A 16,061-nucleotide genomic window follows, 5' to 3' on the forward strand; every position below is an offset into this window, starting at 1 on the left:
GTTCAGTTTTCTTGTAAACCGCTTAGAGATATTTTTTAAAGGTGGCCCGTGTAACATAGGCCTGTTTATGTAAATCAGCCTTCCTCAACCTGGGGCGCTCCAGATGTGTTGGACTACAACTCCCAGAATGCCCCAGCCAGCTGGCTGGGGCATTCTGGGAGATGCAGACCAACACATCTGGAGCGCCCCAGGTTGAGGAAGGCTGATGTAAATGTACGTGTTTGAATTGTTGAACGTTATCCAGGTAAGTTAGGATTAGTAGAATGTTAGTGTGACAGGCCAGTGTGGTGTAGTGGCTAGAGTGTCGGACTGGGAGTCGGGAGATGCGGGTTCTAGTCCCGCACTTGGCCATGGAAACCCACTGGGTGACTTTGGGCCAGTCACAGACTCTCAGTCCAACCCACCTCACAGGGTTGTTGTTGTGAGGATAACATGGAGAGGAGGAGGAGGAGGGTTATGTATGCCGCGTTGGGTTCCTTGGAGGAAAAGGACGGGATATAAATGCAATAAATAAATAAATGAAGGTGGGAGGGGCTTGTGCGTGCGAGGATGCTGAGGGGGTTAAAAAAATGGGGGGGAACTGACAGTTAAACAATCAGGTAAGGAATAGGGACTGACTGAGTGCATGTCTAGTGGGCGTTGTTTTGGGGAAAGAATTTAGAAGGGGTAGGTTAGGACCAAGTATAGGTTGCTTAAGTCAGTGTGCGTGTGTGTGTATAAAACTCTTTTTGAGTTTAATAAATGTTTATTTGTTATTAGTATATATAATCTCGTATGTTGGTTTGTTCTATTATGCTACCAAGTAGAAAACTCCATTTTCCTGTTGCTACTGCTGCATTGATAAAGGGAAACCAGTCACTCACATTGGGTGTCTCAGTGACCTGGAATAAAACGGCTGAAGCTTTCTGAGTCACTGATAGGGTGACCATTTGGAAAGGAGGACGGGGCTCCTGTGTCTGTAACAGTTGTATAGAAAAGGGAATTTCAGCAGGTGTCATTTCATAGAATCATAGAAGAGTAGAGTTAGAAGGGGCCTACAAGGCCATCAAGTCCAACCCCCTGCTCATTGCAGGAAACTACCTTAAAGCATACCTGACAGATGGCTGTCCAGCTGCCTCTTGAATACCTCTAGTGTGGGAGAGGCCACCACCTCCCTAAGTAATTGGTTCCAATTGTAGGCATGCAGCACCTGGTGAAATTCCCTCTTCATCACAACAGTTAAAGCTGCAGGAGCCCTCTGCCCTCCTGACTAGATACAAAAGATGGCAGGGCTCCTGCAGCTTTAACTGTTGTGATGAAGTGGGAATTTCACCAGGTGCTGCATGCCTACAAACGACACCTGCCGAAATCCCCTTTTCTATACAACTGTTAAAGATACAGGAGCCCTGTCCTCCTTTCCATAGGATCACCCTAGTCAGTGAGGACAACTGACCAAAGTGGAGGCAGACATCCTGAGGAGGTGCTTTTTCAGTTTCAACCGGTGGAAACTAGAAGAGGTATAATCTGGAACCAGGAATGTCACAGTCAGCAGTTGATAGATCTATTTTTTAAAAAATATTGTCTGAATAAACATGCCCCTTAAAACTATGCCCACAAAGGTGACTACTGGCATGTATTTTAAAAGCGTTTCTGTGATGTCCGTGTAGGGGAGAAAACCCGTTCCCTCAGTGACTAGCAGAGCAAAGACGCAGCAATCCGGCTTTCCTCTGCCAAGCTCAATCGCTTGCCTGCTTGGAATGGTCACCTGTGGCGACCAGACGAAGGCTTAAACACAAGGCTGAGTGCTGCTTCGGTGATGACTTGCCTCCTTGGCTTAAATGTTTTTAAATCTCTTCTCCCCACCCCACCCCACCACAGAGCTTTAATTAATCTCTACAAGCTTCAGTCTATGCCCGGGATTCACAGAGTTGGGATCAAACTGTTCTTTGCGGTGGTGGAATTCGTGTGTGACGAAACACAGCGCCACCCGCCGACCAGGCAGTTCTTCTCCTCTTGCGTTGAGATCCTCGGCCAGGTAAGCTGCTCCAGGGTGAAACTCTTTTGCTGTTGCCCGTTTTAATCAGCCCCGGCTTCCACTTCCGCTAAGAAGTAGTTTTTAAAAACATAAATACGAAATGCAGTTGTGGCAAGAGAGGATTCCAGCCAACGCACAGGTATGGCACGTGTCTGGCTGTGAAATGCAAGATCGTGCATCAAAAGAACGTAAGAAGAGCCCTACTGGATCAGACCAAGGGTCCATCTAGTCCAGCACTCTGTTCACACAGTGGCCAACCGGCCTTCGGCCAGGGATGAACAAGGCAGGACGTGCTGCAACAGCACCCTCCCGCCCATGTTCCCCTGTAGTAAAATTAAAAACACGTCGCTTACGTGTCAGCTCATCCATTGTGGAGGAATTGAAGTCTGATGCTTAGCAGTCCAAAACAAGACGACTTTCATAGAATCATAGAATAGCAGAGTTGGAAGGGGCCTACAAGGCCATCGAGTCCAACCCCCTGCTCAATGCAGGAATCCACCCTAAAGCATCCCTGACAGATGGTTGTCCAACTTCCTCTTCACGGCCTCTAGTGTGGGAGAGGCCACAACCTCACCAGGCAACTGATTCCATTGTCGTAGTGCTCTAACAGTCAGGAAGTTTTTCCTGATGTCCAGCTGGAATCTGGCTTCCTTAAACTTGAGCCTGTTATTCCGTGTCCTGCACTCTGGGAGGATCGAGAAGAGATCCTGGCCCTCCTCTGTGTGACAACCTTTCAAGTATTTGAAGAGTGCTGTCATGTCTCCCCTCCATCTTCTCTTCTCCAGGCTAAACATGCCCAGTTCTTTCAGTCTCTCTTCGTAGGGCTTTGTTTCCAGACCCCTGATCGTCCTGGTTGCGTTCCCACCGGGAATAAGGGCACAGTTGCCACATGGGACTGTGCGTCCGCTGAATGAGCTGCCTTGTCCTTCTCTTTCCCAGGTGTTCATTGCAGGGACCCAATCCGAGTGCAAGCCAGTGCTCCAGACCATTCTGAAGAACCGGAGGCTCTGCAACCTCCTGTCGCCTTACTTCACCCCTGCCGCCTCCCCGGCGGAATTCGTCAACTTGTACGAGAAGGTCGTGTCTTTCCTCGGCGGCGACGACAACAGCGATGTCATCTTCATGCTGCTCACAAAGGCAAGAGGCCGTCAGATCCTCTCTGTATGACCCGACAGTCGCTCCTGCCTGGGTATCTCTTTTGTGAAAGTGAGAGCTTGGGCCAGGGAGGGCTGCAGCACAGTTTGAGCTGAGCTAGACAATCGGCTCTCCCACCTCGCTCCCCATGCGCACACACACACACACACACACACGCAATGCATCCCCCCGCAACGTGGTGCACGTAAAAAACTAATCAGCCCGGGGGGAAGAGTTCTAGCCTGAGGTGCCCGAACCTTTTTCAGCCCAAAAGCCGGATTTGATTTCAGAGAAGATTTCAGGGACTGCGGTCCAGTGGTGGGCGGGGGCCAAAGTTAAAGTGGGAGGAGCCAGAATAAATGGGGGAGGGATTTTGACCTAGAATCGGGGCCGGCGGGGGAACAACATGCAAAAGCTGGGAAATCACCAAACCGGTGGGGGGAAAGGGGTGGTGGGATCTGGGGGTACAGGCAAGGCCGTCTGCCAGATCCCGAGGGCCGCTTTTGTCACCCCAGAGACTCGAGAACCTCAGGTTCTGGCCCCCTGTCGCAGCCTGACCATCTCCAGGCTGTGGTCAAAGTTACGTTCCCAAGCTCTTAATCAGGGCTGAGGTTTCTCTTCCGCATCTCCAGTCAATGTTAATTATGGTTTTGTGTTGACCATGGTGAAGGTTAAGGAAGAGGGGTGGTGTGAATGGGACGGGATTTGCGCAGGAGGAGGGGGGGCTGTGCAAGCACTCCCCCCCCCTTCCAAGCCTACTCCCAGCTGCCTGTCGGGAGCAGTAAGTCCTCACCTTCCTTCTCTGACATCTTAAGAACATAAGAAGAGCCCTGAGGCTGGATCAGACCGAGGGTCCATCTGTCCAGCACTCTGTTCACACAGTGGCCAACCAGCCATCGGCCAGGGATGAACAAGCAGGACATGGTGCAACAGCACCCTCCCGCCCATGTTCCCTGGCAACTGGTGCACACAGGTTTACTGCCTCTGATACTGGAGATAGCACACAACCATCTTCATTCTGAATGCACAGGGAGGTGGCTGTTTTTGTGTGTGTGTTTAATTTTATTGACGACATCTCTTCACCACCCAATACCTAAAGCTGTTTATTTGGCCAGAACGTCCTTCCTTTCTGTCTGGTTTTGTCAGCCTTCCCCCCCCATCTCAGCTTCTCCCTTTGAGTGACTGATGTTCTTCCCCCCCCCATTCCAGTTTGACCTCCTGCAGTGGTTGCATAGCGCCAAGCCCCCACTCTCTGAACGCACCCGACTTCTGGAGTCCATCCATTTGGCTCTCAAGGCCTGTGGCTTTGAACCCGAGCAAGACATCCTGATGCCCTTTTCCATCTTCTGCAAGCACTGGACTTGCCTGCTCTGTTACCAGTTCCCTGACCACTACAGCAGCTTCCTGAGGCTTCTCATGCAAAGTAAGTACCACCTGACGGGCACCACCTCACATTTTCCTGGCTGGTCCTGTGCAGGTAAGAACCTAAGAAGAGCCCTGCTGGAGCAGACCAAATCTCCCAGAGTGCAGGACACGGAATAACGGGCTCAAGTTAAAGGAAGTCAGATTCCAGCTGGACATCAGGAAAAACTTCCTGAGTGTTAGAGCAGTACGACTATGGAACCAGTAGCCTGGTGAGGTTGTGGGCTCTCCCACACTAGAGGCCTTCAAGAGGCAGCTGGACAACCCTCTGTCAGGGATGCTTTAGGGTGGATTCCTGCATTGAGCAGGGGGTTGGACTCGATGGCCTTGTAGGCCCCTTCCAACTCTGATATTCTATGATTCTATGATCTGGAGGTCCTCCCCACCCTAGTTTAAAGGACCTAATGTTAAGCTGTAATGCAGGTTTTCGCCAAACCTGGTGCCTCCCAGATGTGGGAGATGCTACGGAACTTTTCTGACTTTGCATAACTTATTCTGCAGCTCTTAGTCTTCTGCAGATTTCCCCCCCCCCAACACAACCCATCATTTACATCCACCCCACTGGGTGGGGACGATGGGAGTTATAGTCCAACTCGTCCTGGGCGCTAGGTTGTGTAATGGCTACTGTAATGTCATTCTGATGATGAGTGTTATTGAATGATCCATTGTTTGACTCCTCAGGCTCCTCAGATCAGCTCATGAGTCCGCAATGCTGGGCGGCATCCCTGGAGGCCTTGGGTTGCACCTCCACGGCAGCTAAAAGTGATCCTGGGAAGGAAGAGGCCAGTAAGAGCGTCACCTGGAAAACTTCGGCAGAAACGTTTCTCTCACCAGAGCAGGTGAGTGGTCGGCATGCGCTGCAATCTTTGGAATGATTTTTGGGCCACGCCGTGGACGCCAAGCTTACGCCACGGACTACCTTGAGCATGTACATTGAGCTCCACAATTCAAGAAGGATGCAGGCAAGCTGGAGCATGTTCAGAGGAGGGCAACCAGGATGATCAGGGATCTGGAAACAAAGCCCTGTGAAGAGAGACTGAAAGAAATGGGCCTGTTTAGCCTGGAGAAGAGAAGATTGAGGGGAGACATGAGAGCACTCTTCAAATACTTAAAAGGTTGTCACACAGAGGAGGGCCAGGATCTCTTCTCGATCCTGCCAGAGTGCAGGACACGGAATAACAGACTCAAGTTAAAGGAAGCCAGATTATAGCTGGATATCAGGAAAAACTTCCTGACTGTTAGAGCAGTGCGACAATGGAATCAGTTGCCTAGGGAGGTTGTGGGCTCTCCCACACTAGAGGCCTTCAAGAGGCAGCTGGACAACCACCTGTCAGGGATGCTTTAGGGTGGATTCCTGCATTGAGCAGGGGGTTGGACTCGATGGCCTTGTAGGCCCCTTCCAACTCTGCTATTCTATGATAATATGTCTGACTTCATCCAGCCCCTGAACTGCGTTTGCCGTCTGTGGAGTGGAATGTCCTGGGGCACGTTGAGAATAGTTTAAATCTTTAATAATTCTTGTCTGTATGCAAAATGCTCAACGTTTCGGATTAGTTGAAATCCTTCCTCAGGAGCTACCATTAATGAAATTAATACAGTTTAAAATACATTTGAAAAACAAACAAACAGACATGGAAAACGACACCTTTATCAATTCAAACTTTTAAACAGAGGTTTGTTTATATAATCAAGATTTTTGGAATTTGCAGCAAATGGTTTTTGTTTGGGTATTAAACGCTCAGAGGAGAAAAGGGCTCCAGGGAGTATATAACATATAGGAACAGGTTTTTTAGCAGCCTGTTTCCAGCATCAGATTAGTTCCTATGAACCATACATAGTTTACTGTACTATTTCCAATACAGGCCAGTAGAAATTGCTGTGTATATATATATTCAAACAAAATAGTCCTCTGGGAGGCTTCATAATTTATACCTTGTTAGAATTCCAATACGATAATTTCTGTAGATAAAGTTTAATACCCAAACAAAAACCATTTCTTGCGAATTCCAAAAATCTTGATTATATAAACAACAAACCTCTGTTTAAAAGTTTGGATTGATAAAGGTGTCGTTTTCCGTGTCTGTTTGTTTTTCCCCAAATATATTTTAAACTGTATTAATTTCATTAATGGTAGCTCCTGAGGAAGGATTTAAACTAATTCGAAATGTTGAGCATTTTGCTCAAGAATTTGCTCAAGAATTATTAAAGACGGTTCGGAAGCTGCAGCTCGTGCAAAATGCAGCGGCCAGATTGATTTCGGGAACCAGAAGGTTCGACCATATAACACCTGCTCTGGTCCGCTTGCACTGGCTGCCTGTATGTTTCCGAGCCCAATTCAAGGTGCTGGTTTTGACCTATAAAGCCTTACACGGCTTGGGACCACAATACCTGAATGAACGCCTCTCCCGACGTGAATATACCTGGTCACTACGTTCAACATCTAAGGTCCTCCTCCGGGTGCCTACTCCGAGAGAGGCTTGGAGTGTGGCAACGAGAGACAGGGCCTTTTTGGTGGTGGCCCCCAGACTCTGGAACGATCTCCCTGACGAGGCTCGCCTGGCACCAACGCTGCTATCTTTCCGGCGCCAGGTTAAGACTTTCCTCTTTGCCCAGGCATATGGCGGCACATCTTAATCACCCACATGTTTAGTTTTTTAACGGTTTTTAATGCCTTATGTGTGTATGTTCTGTGTTTTAGAATTTTAAATTTTGTATACTTGTTTTTATCTTAATTTTAGAATTTTTGTAAATTGCCCAGAGAGCCCTGGCTATGGGAGCGGTATATAAGTGCAATAAATAAATAAATAAATAAATACAGACAAGAATTATGAAAGATTTTAACTATTCTCAACAGCACCAGAGCCAGTCTCTTATTCTTTATCCGTGGCATTTCTGTGGCCAAATAGGCATCCTCCTGTTTAAAAAGATCTGTGGATAGCGGACTGGGCCCTGAAACACGGTGGAGGTTCTGATGCGAGCAGAGCAATGAATCTCCTCTGCGTTTCAGACAGAACTCTAAAGGCGCTATATCTACCCCAACTTGGTGCTCTCCAGATGGGTTGGACATGCTGGGGCCGGATCTACACTAGTCTTATAACGTTGCTAGTGTCCCTTTCTAACGTGGTTGTCTGTATCGGTTCTCTGTATCACGGGGCACACTAGCGTGACTTACGCTTAGCTGCAACGGTACATTGTTCAATCCTTTCCGTTCTTCCTCTTCTCTGAGAGTAAGCAGAGCTGCTCGGTTTGCTCCGCCCACTTCCTGCCTCGTTCCTAGCCAGCAATAGTCATAAGCACACACAAACTCCCTCCCAAAACATCATAATACAAGTCCCTGGGAATAGCCTGAATGCATAGGAGCCAGCCACTTTGCTGAAGCTAAGATGGGCTGGGTCTGGTCAGGGTTTGGATGGGTGACCAGGTTGAAAAGTTTTAGCAGCAGCCCCAGCTGTTGAGATTATTTCAAACACACCATTTAAGCCCCGCTGGTCATGAGTTTTGGACTGGGAGCAGAGGCCCTTGTTTATTTTCCTGCATGGAGCTACAGCGCTCCTTTGAGCACTCCTCAGCTCCTTTGCAAAGAGGGGGGAAATGTTAAAAAAATAATCATAAAAAATCAACCGATGACCCAATTCGATTCAAATTTGGTATTTGAATTACTGTGCCAATTTTGGTGTCTTTATCTATTACATCTTACGCAGATGTAAGCATTTGTTTAAAATCCTACTCCTGCACCCACAGCAGCGGCTCGGGCGAATCTTTTGCAAAAGGAGCACAATTAAGGCAGGATGCATGGGAGTACTTCACAATAAAAGCAGATTCTAAGGTGGAAAACTTCTGAGTCCTTTGCATGCAATTGTCAGTGATTGCACAGTATAACGCTGGTGTGATTTATCTGCTGTAGCAGATAAGATAGCAAACGGGGCGAAGGAAGGAGAACAGGAAGTGGGCGGAGCAAACCCAGCAGCTCTGCTACTCTCAGAGAAGAGGGAGAGGAAAATTACCGGTAGAAGGAGGCACATGAATCTGTAGCCGCGCTGCAACTAAGAAATAGAACCGGTAAGTACAACTCATTTACAGCGTTGGAGACCCAGGGTCACGTGACGCTGTGCGTCACAGTAACCCATTCCAAACGTTAGAATAACATCAGTGTAGATTCCCACTGGGTGGGAATGATGGGAATTGCAATCCAACCCATCTGGAGGCCAACAGGTCAGAGAAGGCTGATGTCTCCTCCCCCAGAGGAAGGTCGCTAGTGATCTTGGAAGTGGGGACGGTGAATTGTGGTCCAATGCATACATCTTCCCAAATCTTTGCTCATCCATAGCTTTCTCCTCCTCCTTCTGGCAGGTCATGGAGACGATTGAGTGGCTTTCAGACTACTTCCTCAAGCTGCGCTTGTCTTCACGAGACTTCCAGAGCTTTGGCTTGTTCTCTAAATGGACTCCGTACATCAGTGAAGTGATACATTTCATGGAGTATCTCGTCAACCGCCTGGTTGATTCGGAAGCTGCCAGCTTATCGCAAGAGCCAGTAGGCAGCAGCAGGGTTCTGGCAGGTAATACCCAGGAGCTGTTGTGTAGCCATAATACCATGAAAAGAGCCCTGCTGAATCAGGCCATGGGCCCACCTAGTCCAGCATTCAGTTCACGCAGCGGCCAACCAGCTGCTTGAGGGAAACCCACTCCCAGTTTAAGCCGGTATAAGATTGCAGCCTTATGTGTATGTTTGCTTATTTTTATGCCATTTTCTGCTCCTGCTAGTTATGGGGGACACGATAGTGCAATGTAGGAGAGTCGAGCCCTGCCTCCTGGCTTAGAGGTGCGCTGCTCAGCCTGCTCCTGGGATTTCATTGGCTTTTCCCATTCCCTTTTGAACCCGTCCTTACTATCTTAAGGGCTAGAAACTTGCTTTTAAAAACAAAGGGAAAGGGAAAGGAACCTCTCGTGCAAGCACTGAGTCATTACTGACTCTTGGAGGGACGCCAGCTTTCGCTGACGTTTTCTTGGCAGGCCTTATATAGCGGGGTGGTTTGCTGTTGCCTTCCCCGGCCGTGATTATTTCCCCCCCAGCTAACTGGGTACTCATTTTACCGACCTCGGGAGGATGGAAGGCTGAGTCGACCCGAGCCGGCTGCCTGAAACCAGCTTCCGCTGGCATCGAACTCAGGCCGTGGGGAGAGTTTCAGCTGCAGAAACTGCTGCTTTACCGCTCTGAGCCACAACCAGTCCTAAAAGCTGTGACTGTCAGTAAGCTGAATAGAGTTCCTGTGCTTCCGCAGTGCAGTTTCAGCCGACAATGCAGGCCTGTCTTTACCTCTTTTGCGGAAAGTGGTGTGTGAAAATATGTCATTCTTTTGTGGATGTAATTCTTTCATTCTCTCTCTCTCTCTCTCCCTCCCCAGGACTGCATTCTTTGCATTTAGTCATCATCAAACTCTTTAAGCCTTGGATTGAGGTTTTAGCGAGAGGTGATGCAAGGTAAGCAGAACGCTGTTTAGTCCACAGCAGAAAACAGTTAGAAAAAGCAAACACTGAACTTGTGTGTAAAACAATGGTTTTTGCTTTAAAAAAAAAAATCTACACAACAGCTGTGTAAAAATATTGTGTATTTCCTTACTAGAGCATAGAGCATTGGGTATTGTTTGTTTAGCATTTTCAGGTTGCTTTCAATTTAGGGGTGTGCACGGACCCCCCACTCCGCTTCACTTTAAGATCTGCCATTTTCGGATCGGCCCGCTCCGCCCCGCCCCCACTCTGCCTGTGCCCACTCCGCCTGTGCCCACTCCGCTCCGCTCGGAGCTCTGGATCCGGATCGGAGCTCCGGTCCCCCCCCATGGGGGGGTTACCGGGCCCTGCCGCCATCGCCGCCCATGCGGCGACGGCGGCAGAGCCCGGTAAGGGACCAAGGGGGAGGGGGGCCTTACCTACCTCCGTCCGCGGTCCGTCACCGTCTTCAATTGAGCCCGTGGTTCCACCAGGAAGTCTGGGCCGCAAATGCGGCCCAGACTTCCTGCTGGAACCAAGGGCTCAATTGGAGACGCTGACGGACCGCGGACAGAGGCAGGTAAGGGAGAGGAGGGCGGGGGCGTTACCGGGCCCTGCTGCTGTCGCCGCATGGGCGACAGCGACAGCGGCAGGGCCCAGTAAACCCCACTTACCTTTCCGGCGGAGCTCCGGATCGAGGCGAAGGATCCGCCTTCACCTCGATCCTCCTCGCCACGCTCCGCCGGCCCCCCAATCCTCTTCGCCTCCGCCTTAAGGGCAGGCGAAGCCCCCCGCTCCGCTCCTGCTTCTACGGTCCGATTAGAAGCGGAGCACATCCCTATTTCAATTTACTTTTTTAAAACACACCCAATAATTTCCAGACTGATTTGACCCCGAAGACTCGGAATAGTGTTTAATGTAGGAACACATAATTACAAAGTGTGAGCACCTCTGTTTTTTCAGACAGTCTGTCGCATAGTGCTCCCCACCCCCATTTTCATATGCGATCATCCATCTCCACAATATGTTTACATGTATGGAAAAGCCTTGCCTCAAAGCCAGAAGATACTCAGGGTTGTTCACGCATCTGGTTGAGGAAAGGAGTTTCAAAACCGTGGTGCAACTATCAAGAGTGCCTTCCTCTAGGAGCCCTCTTTGCTTGCCCTTGGCCTATAGACAATGCCACCAAAGGGATGCTCTTGATCCACCAAACCCAGTCCTGTCTGCCTTAATTGAGAACGGCCCTCCGGATCTCTCCCAGTGTTTCCGGGCTGGGAAGGGCCCCATCCTGAGACCCTGAAGTCCCACTGCCAGCCAAAGTAGACAATACTGGGGCTAAGTGGACCAGCGGTTCAGGCAGCTGGCTTTCTCTGTTCATACTGGCTGACCTCTAACGGGCCTTCTCTGTAGCGGCATCCGTCCTCTGGAAGAAACCTCCCTTGTGCTGTTTGGGAGGCGGAAAATGTAGCATCCTTCAAATGCCTCCTGAAAACATACCTCTTTAGACAAGCTTTCCCTAGACTATAACTTACTCTGGTTTGATATGACATTTTTAAAGTTTTAAATCTTGATTTTTGTATATTAAGGTTTTAATTGTAAACTGCCCAGAGTGCCTTGGCTGTTCAGCAGTATAAATATGTAATAAATAAACAAACAAACAAAGTAAACATTGCAGTGAAACACCAGGAAGCTGGTGGGGAAAAGTCCTTGGCTGAAATCTTTCTTCTTCTTCTTCTTCTTCTTCTTCTTCTTCTTCTTCTCCTCCTCCTCCTCCTCCTCCTCCTCCTCCTCCTCCTTCTAGCAAACGGCCCTGCTATCCATGGTTGGAGAGTGACACTCCCATCGCTTCAAAGATGGTGCAGTTATACGCATACAGCATAGGCGTTATACATGAAAGTTTCAAAGGTAGGCAAAAGTTCGCATTAATATTATATATATTTCCACTCTACCGTCTCCTATCAGCAAAACACATTCTTAGGCCATCTCTGGCTTGTACCCTCTTTGCTTGGTTTTCTTTTTAAGCTTGGCAGTGGGAGATGGAGTCCAGGAATAGATTGCTGCTCCCACTTGCTCCAACAGGTGGGGCTAACAGTGTATTCAGGGGCTCTTGATATACTTGTCAACTTTTCAGCCCTCCTTGTGGTCCCTGATTGGCCTTAATTTCGGTAGATGTTCCCTGATTGGTCTTAATTTCAGTAGACGTTCCCTGATTGGCCTTAATTTCAGTAGACGTTCCCTGATTGGCCTTAATTTCAGTAGACGTTCCCTGATTGGCCTTAATTTCAGTAGACGTTCCCTGATTGGCCTTAATTTTGGTAGACATTCCCTGTGGCACACTTTCAACCTGCTTTTTCCCTTTTGCTTTAGATAAACTTTTGCCGAGCCACCACGGGGCCCTTTGGCAACACCTGGCGCGCTATTGTGAGTCGTGCACAGCCCCCAAAATGCCGGAGCACATCCTGTATACATTCCATACGGAATTTCTTCGCCTGCCCTGGAAGGAAATGCACCCCGACCGACACCTTATGGAAGAATTCTTTAAAGTAAGAGCCAAATGCTTGTAAAGCGTAAGGAGGATTTATTTGTTTGCACCTAAAATTTATTAGTTCCGTTACAGCTGGGACTTCTCAGGGTGACATCCAACAAAAACCATAAATAAACCCCCTAATCCACATTAAAAGGCAGCAGCCCGATAAAACAGTCGCAAGCAGCAATCAATTAAAAGCAGCAGAAGTTAAAAGTGGCATCAGGAAATAAAGCTTGGGAATATGAAGAACTACACAGAAAATGCAGGGGATGAAAAGGCTGGAGAGAGAGAGAGAGATGGGGAAGAGGAAAGAGGGAGTCAGAAATAACACACAATAAGTGGGGAGCTCGGATGTCTTCTGGGCTCTCTTCATTTGTGGGGCACATTCAAGATGCTGGTTAGCCTACGAAGCCCTAAATGGCTCAGGCCTGCTCCTTTGTGGCCGGTTTCAATCTCTGGGATATGCACTGTAGGTGCCCTTTAATGAGGCTGTCTGCATGAGGTTCTGTGAGCAAAGGCACAGAGAGAGAGAGAGAGACGCTCTCGGTTGTTGACCGTAGGACGTCCTCCCGTTGCAGTCTTGTTAAACGCGTTGGAATCTGCCTTGTTTGGGGGCCGGTCTTGGGTGCGATCAGTAAAGCTGGCAGATGGTGGGAAGGTTGTCATTGCTGTGGAAGAAATTGCGTTCTGTTTTATGGATGTCTGTGTTTTTTGCATTGGCCCACCTGAGGCTTTGGTGGGGCGTGGAAGGAACTTAAAAAGAAAAGAGCCCCAGATGATAATTGGCCTTAAGAATATTGACTCTTGGACGTGTATCTAGCTTCTGGAGAGGCTTTTTTTTCGGGGGGGGGGGGGAGCGGGATTGCTAAGGCATGCTCACTTCTGTGTTTTTCTGAGGCCTCACTCTAACTGAAGTGGTAACTCTGCTTGGGCTGCACCACTTCAGACTACAGGTGGGTGCTTACATTTTCCTGCACAGACACACTGACAGTTCCTTGCACATAGAAAGCTAGTATGTCAGGGAAAAGGGGTTCACCTTACCGCTAATACACTAATTTTCTCTCTCACTGTGTGTGTGTGGGGGGGGATTTTTGTATGGCTGAGCATTCTATCAGGTGAGCTCCCACTATTATTCCTGCTATTTTCGATGTTCAGGCTGTGAGTGCCATTGTTTATGTAAGAACGTAAGACGCGCCAGGCTGGATCAGACCAAGGGTCCATCTAGTCCAGCACTCTGTTCACACAGTGGCCAACCAGCCATCGGCCAGGGATGAACGAGCAGGACGTGCTGCAACAGCACCCTCCCGCCCATGTTCCCCAGCAACTGGTGCATACAGGCTTACTGCTTTGGATACTGGAGGGTAGTACATAACCATTAGGGCTAGTATCCAAATTGGTAGCCATCACCACAATCTTGAGTTCCATAATTCAACTATGCCTGCAGAAGAGAGAGGCTTCATTTGAACCGTTGCAGTTCGCAAAAGTACGAAAAAACATTGGGGTGAGATTGGGGGAGTTGGGAAGAAACCTGAGGTGGTGTTGGGGGTAGCAAGGGCGGAAAAAGAAGGAAAACCCCGTGAGGGAGTGAAAAACAAGCCAAAGGCAGGGGCGGAACCAAGGATATCTTCTGCAAAATATTATTTGTAAAAAAGTTTAATGAAAGTGCCAAGTGCCTACGCATTTCGGACACAATGCACCCTTCCTCAGGGCTTATTTTTAACAAGGTTTTTGCAGTTGTCTGCTCCGTGAAGTACTAGGCCAGTCTTCCTCAACCTGGGGCGCTCCAGATGTGTTGGACTACAACTCCCAGAATGCCCCAGCCAGCTCTGGCTGGGGCATTCTGGGAGATGCAGTCCAACACATCTGGAGCGCCCCAGGTTGAGGAAGGCTGTACTAGGCAAAACATAATGAGGATTGAACATGGTCAGTGGGCATTGGAATGCTGGCTGATTGTTCGTTATAGAAAGGAAAATGAAATTGGATGGGGAAGATGAAACGAAGTAGCGGGAATCCCGAGCTGAAGCACTCCGCGCTGCAACATTTTGCTGCAGTTCCCACATCGTTGTCTTACTTCTTCCTGCTTACCTAGGTTGAAAGAGGCAGCCCCAAAAGCTGTTTCCTATTCCTGGGCTCGATCTTATGCGAAGTCAACTGGGTCAGCGTCCTCTCGAGCGCCTGGAATCCAAACCCGCCTCCCGAAACCCACGACATGATTGTGTGTCTGCTTTACATGGTGGTCCTGCTGGCCAAAGAGGAGCAGCTGATCACCAAAGAGGTGCGTCTACAAGGGAGCGGCAGCGGCAGCAGCAGCCCCTTTCCCCACAGGCGCTTTTGTCTGCCAGACCCTCCCTAAAAGTAGAAGTTTTCAGACTTTCCCTGCACTCAAATTTGGTGAGGGTTTCAGCTTCACCAGCCTCCTTCAAAGTGCTGGTTTAAACCTATAAAGCCTTCCACGGCTTGGGACCACAATACCTGACGGAACGCCTCTCCCGACAAGAACTTACCCGTACACTACGCTAAACATCTAAGGTCCTCCTCCGAGTGCCTACTCCGAGGGAAGCTCGGAGGATGGCAACCAAGGAGAGGGCCTTTTCAGTGGTGGCCCCCCAATTATGGAAGGATCTCCCCGATGAGGCTCGCCTGGCGCCAACGTTGTTCTCTTTTCGGCGCCAGGTCAAGACCTTTCTCTTCTCCCAGGCATTTTAAGCAGCATTTAATAATGTTAAGTTTGTTTTTAATGGACCCCAGAATTGTTTTTTTAAATGGATACTGTTGTTGTTTTTATACTGTTTTTACGTTTTTTAAAAATTTTGTGTACTTTTAATGTTTACTGTTTTTAATTGTCATAAACCGCCCAGAGAGCTTCGGCTGGGGGGCAGTATATAAATGTAATAAAATAAATAAATAAATAAATAAAGCCTTCCACGGCTTGGGACCACAATACCTGACGGAACGCCTCTCCCGACATGAACCTCCCCGTACACTGCGCTCAACATCTAAGGTCCTCCTCCGAGTGCCTACTCCGAGGGAAGCTCGGAGGATGGCAACAAGGGAGAGGGCCTTTTCAGTGGTGGCCCCCCAATTATGGAATGATCTCCCCGATGAGGCTCGCCTGGCACCAACACTGTTCTCTTTTCGGCGCCAGGTCAAGACTTTTCTCTTCCCCCAGGCAGTTAACAACATATGTTTTTAACTGACCCCAGAATAGTTGTTTTAAATGGATGTTGTTGTTTTTATGCTTTTGGTGGTTTTAAATTTTGAATACTTTTTAATGTTCACTGTTTTTAACCTTTGTAAACTGCCCAGAGAGCTTCGGCTATGGGGCGGTATATAAATATAATAAATTAATGAATACGAAGGCAGAGCATACCTGACTGCCAAAGAAGCATGCACCTATTGCCATGGTGTGATGATTTTTTAATTATTATTTTTTACAAAGCACAACATTCTGGTTAATCCTCCATTGGTACCATCTGTG

At 48.6% G+C, this 16,061-nt stretch overlaps 1 protein-coding gene across 1 annotated transcript in view; it reads left to right on the forward strand.

The window, feature by feature from the left end:
- Window positions 1-16,061, forward strand: part of EPG5 (ectopic P-granules 5 autophagy tethering factor) — a 93,413-nt gene that overhangs the window by 59,966 nt on the left and 17,386 nt on the right. The window contains exons 29-37 of the mRNA XM_063128280.1: window positions 1,858-2,014; window positions 2,954-3,151; window positions 4,358-4,571; window positions 5,252-5,409; window positions 8,921-9,128; window positions 9,975-10,050; window positions 11,858-11,961; window positions 12,424-12,599; window positions 14,673-14,858. Of these exons, the coding sequence (XP_062984350.1) occupies window positions 1,858-2,014; window positions 2,954-3,151; window positions 4,358-4,571; window positions 5,252-5,409; window positions 8,921-9,128; window positions 9,975-10,050; window positions 11,858-11,961; window positions 12,424-12,599; window positions 14,673-14,858 (1,477 nt within the window). The remainder of the gene's footprint in view (window positions 1-1,857; window positions 2,015-2,953; window positions 3,152-4,357; window positions 4,572-5,251; window positions 5,410-8,920; window positions 9,129-9,974; window positions 10,051-11,857; window positions 11,962-12,423; window positions 12,600-14,672; window positions 14,859-16,061) is intronic.

The sequence above is a fragment of the Elgaria multicarinata genome, chromosome 6, assembly GCF_023053635.1.
Source record: "Elgaria multicarinata webbii isolate HBS135686 ecotype San Diego chromosome 6, rElgMul1.1.pri, whole genome shotgun sequence".
NCBI lineage: Eukaryota > Metazoa > Chordata > Lepidosauria > Squamata > Anguidae > Elgaria > Elgaria multicarinata.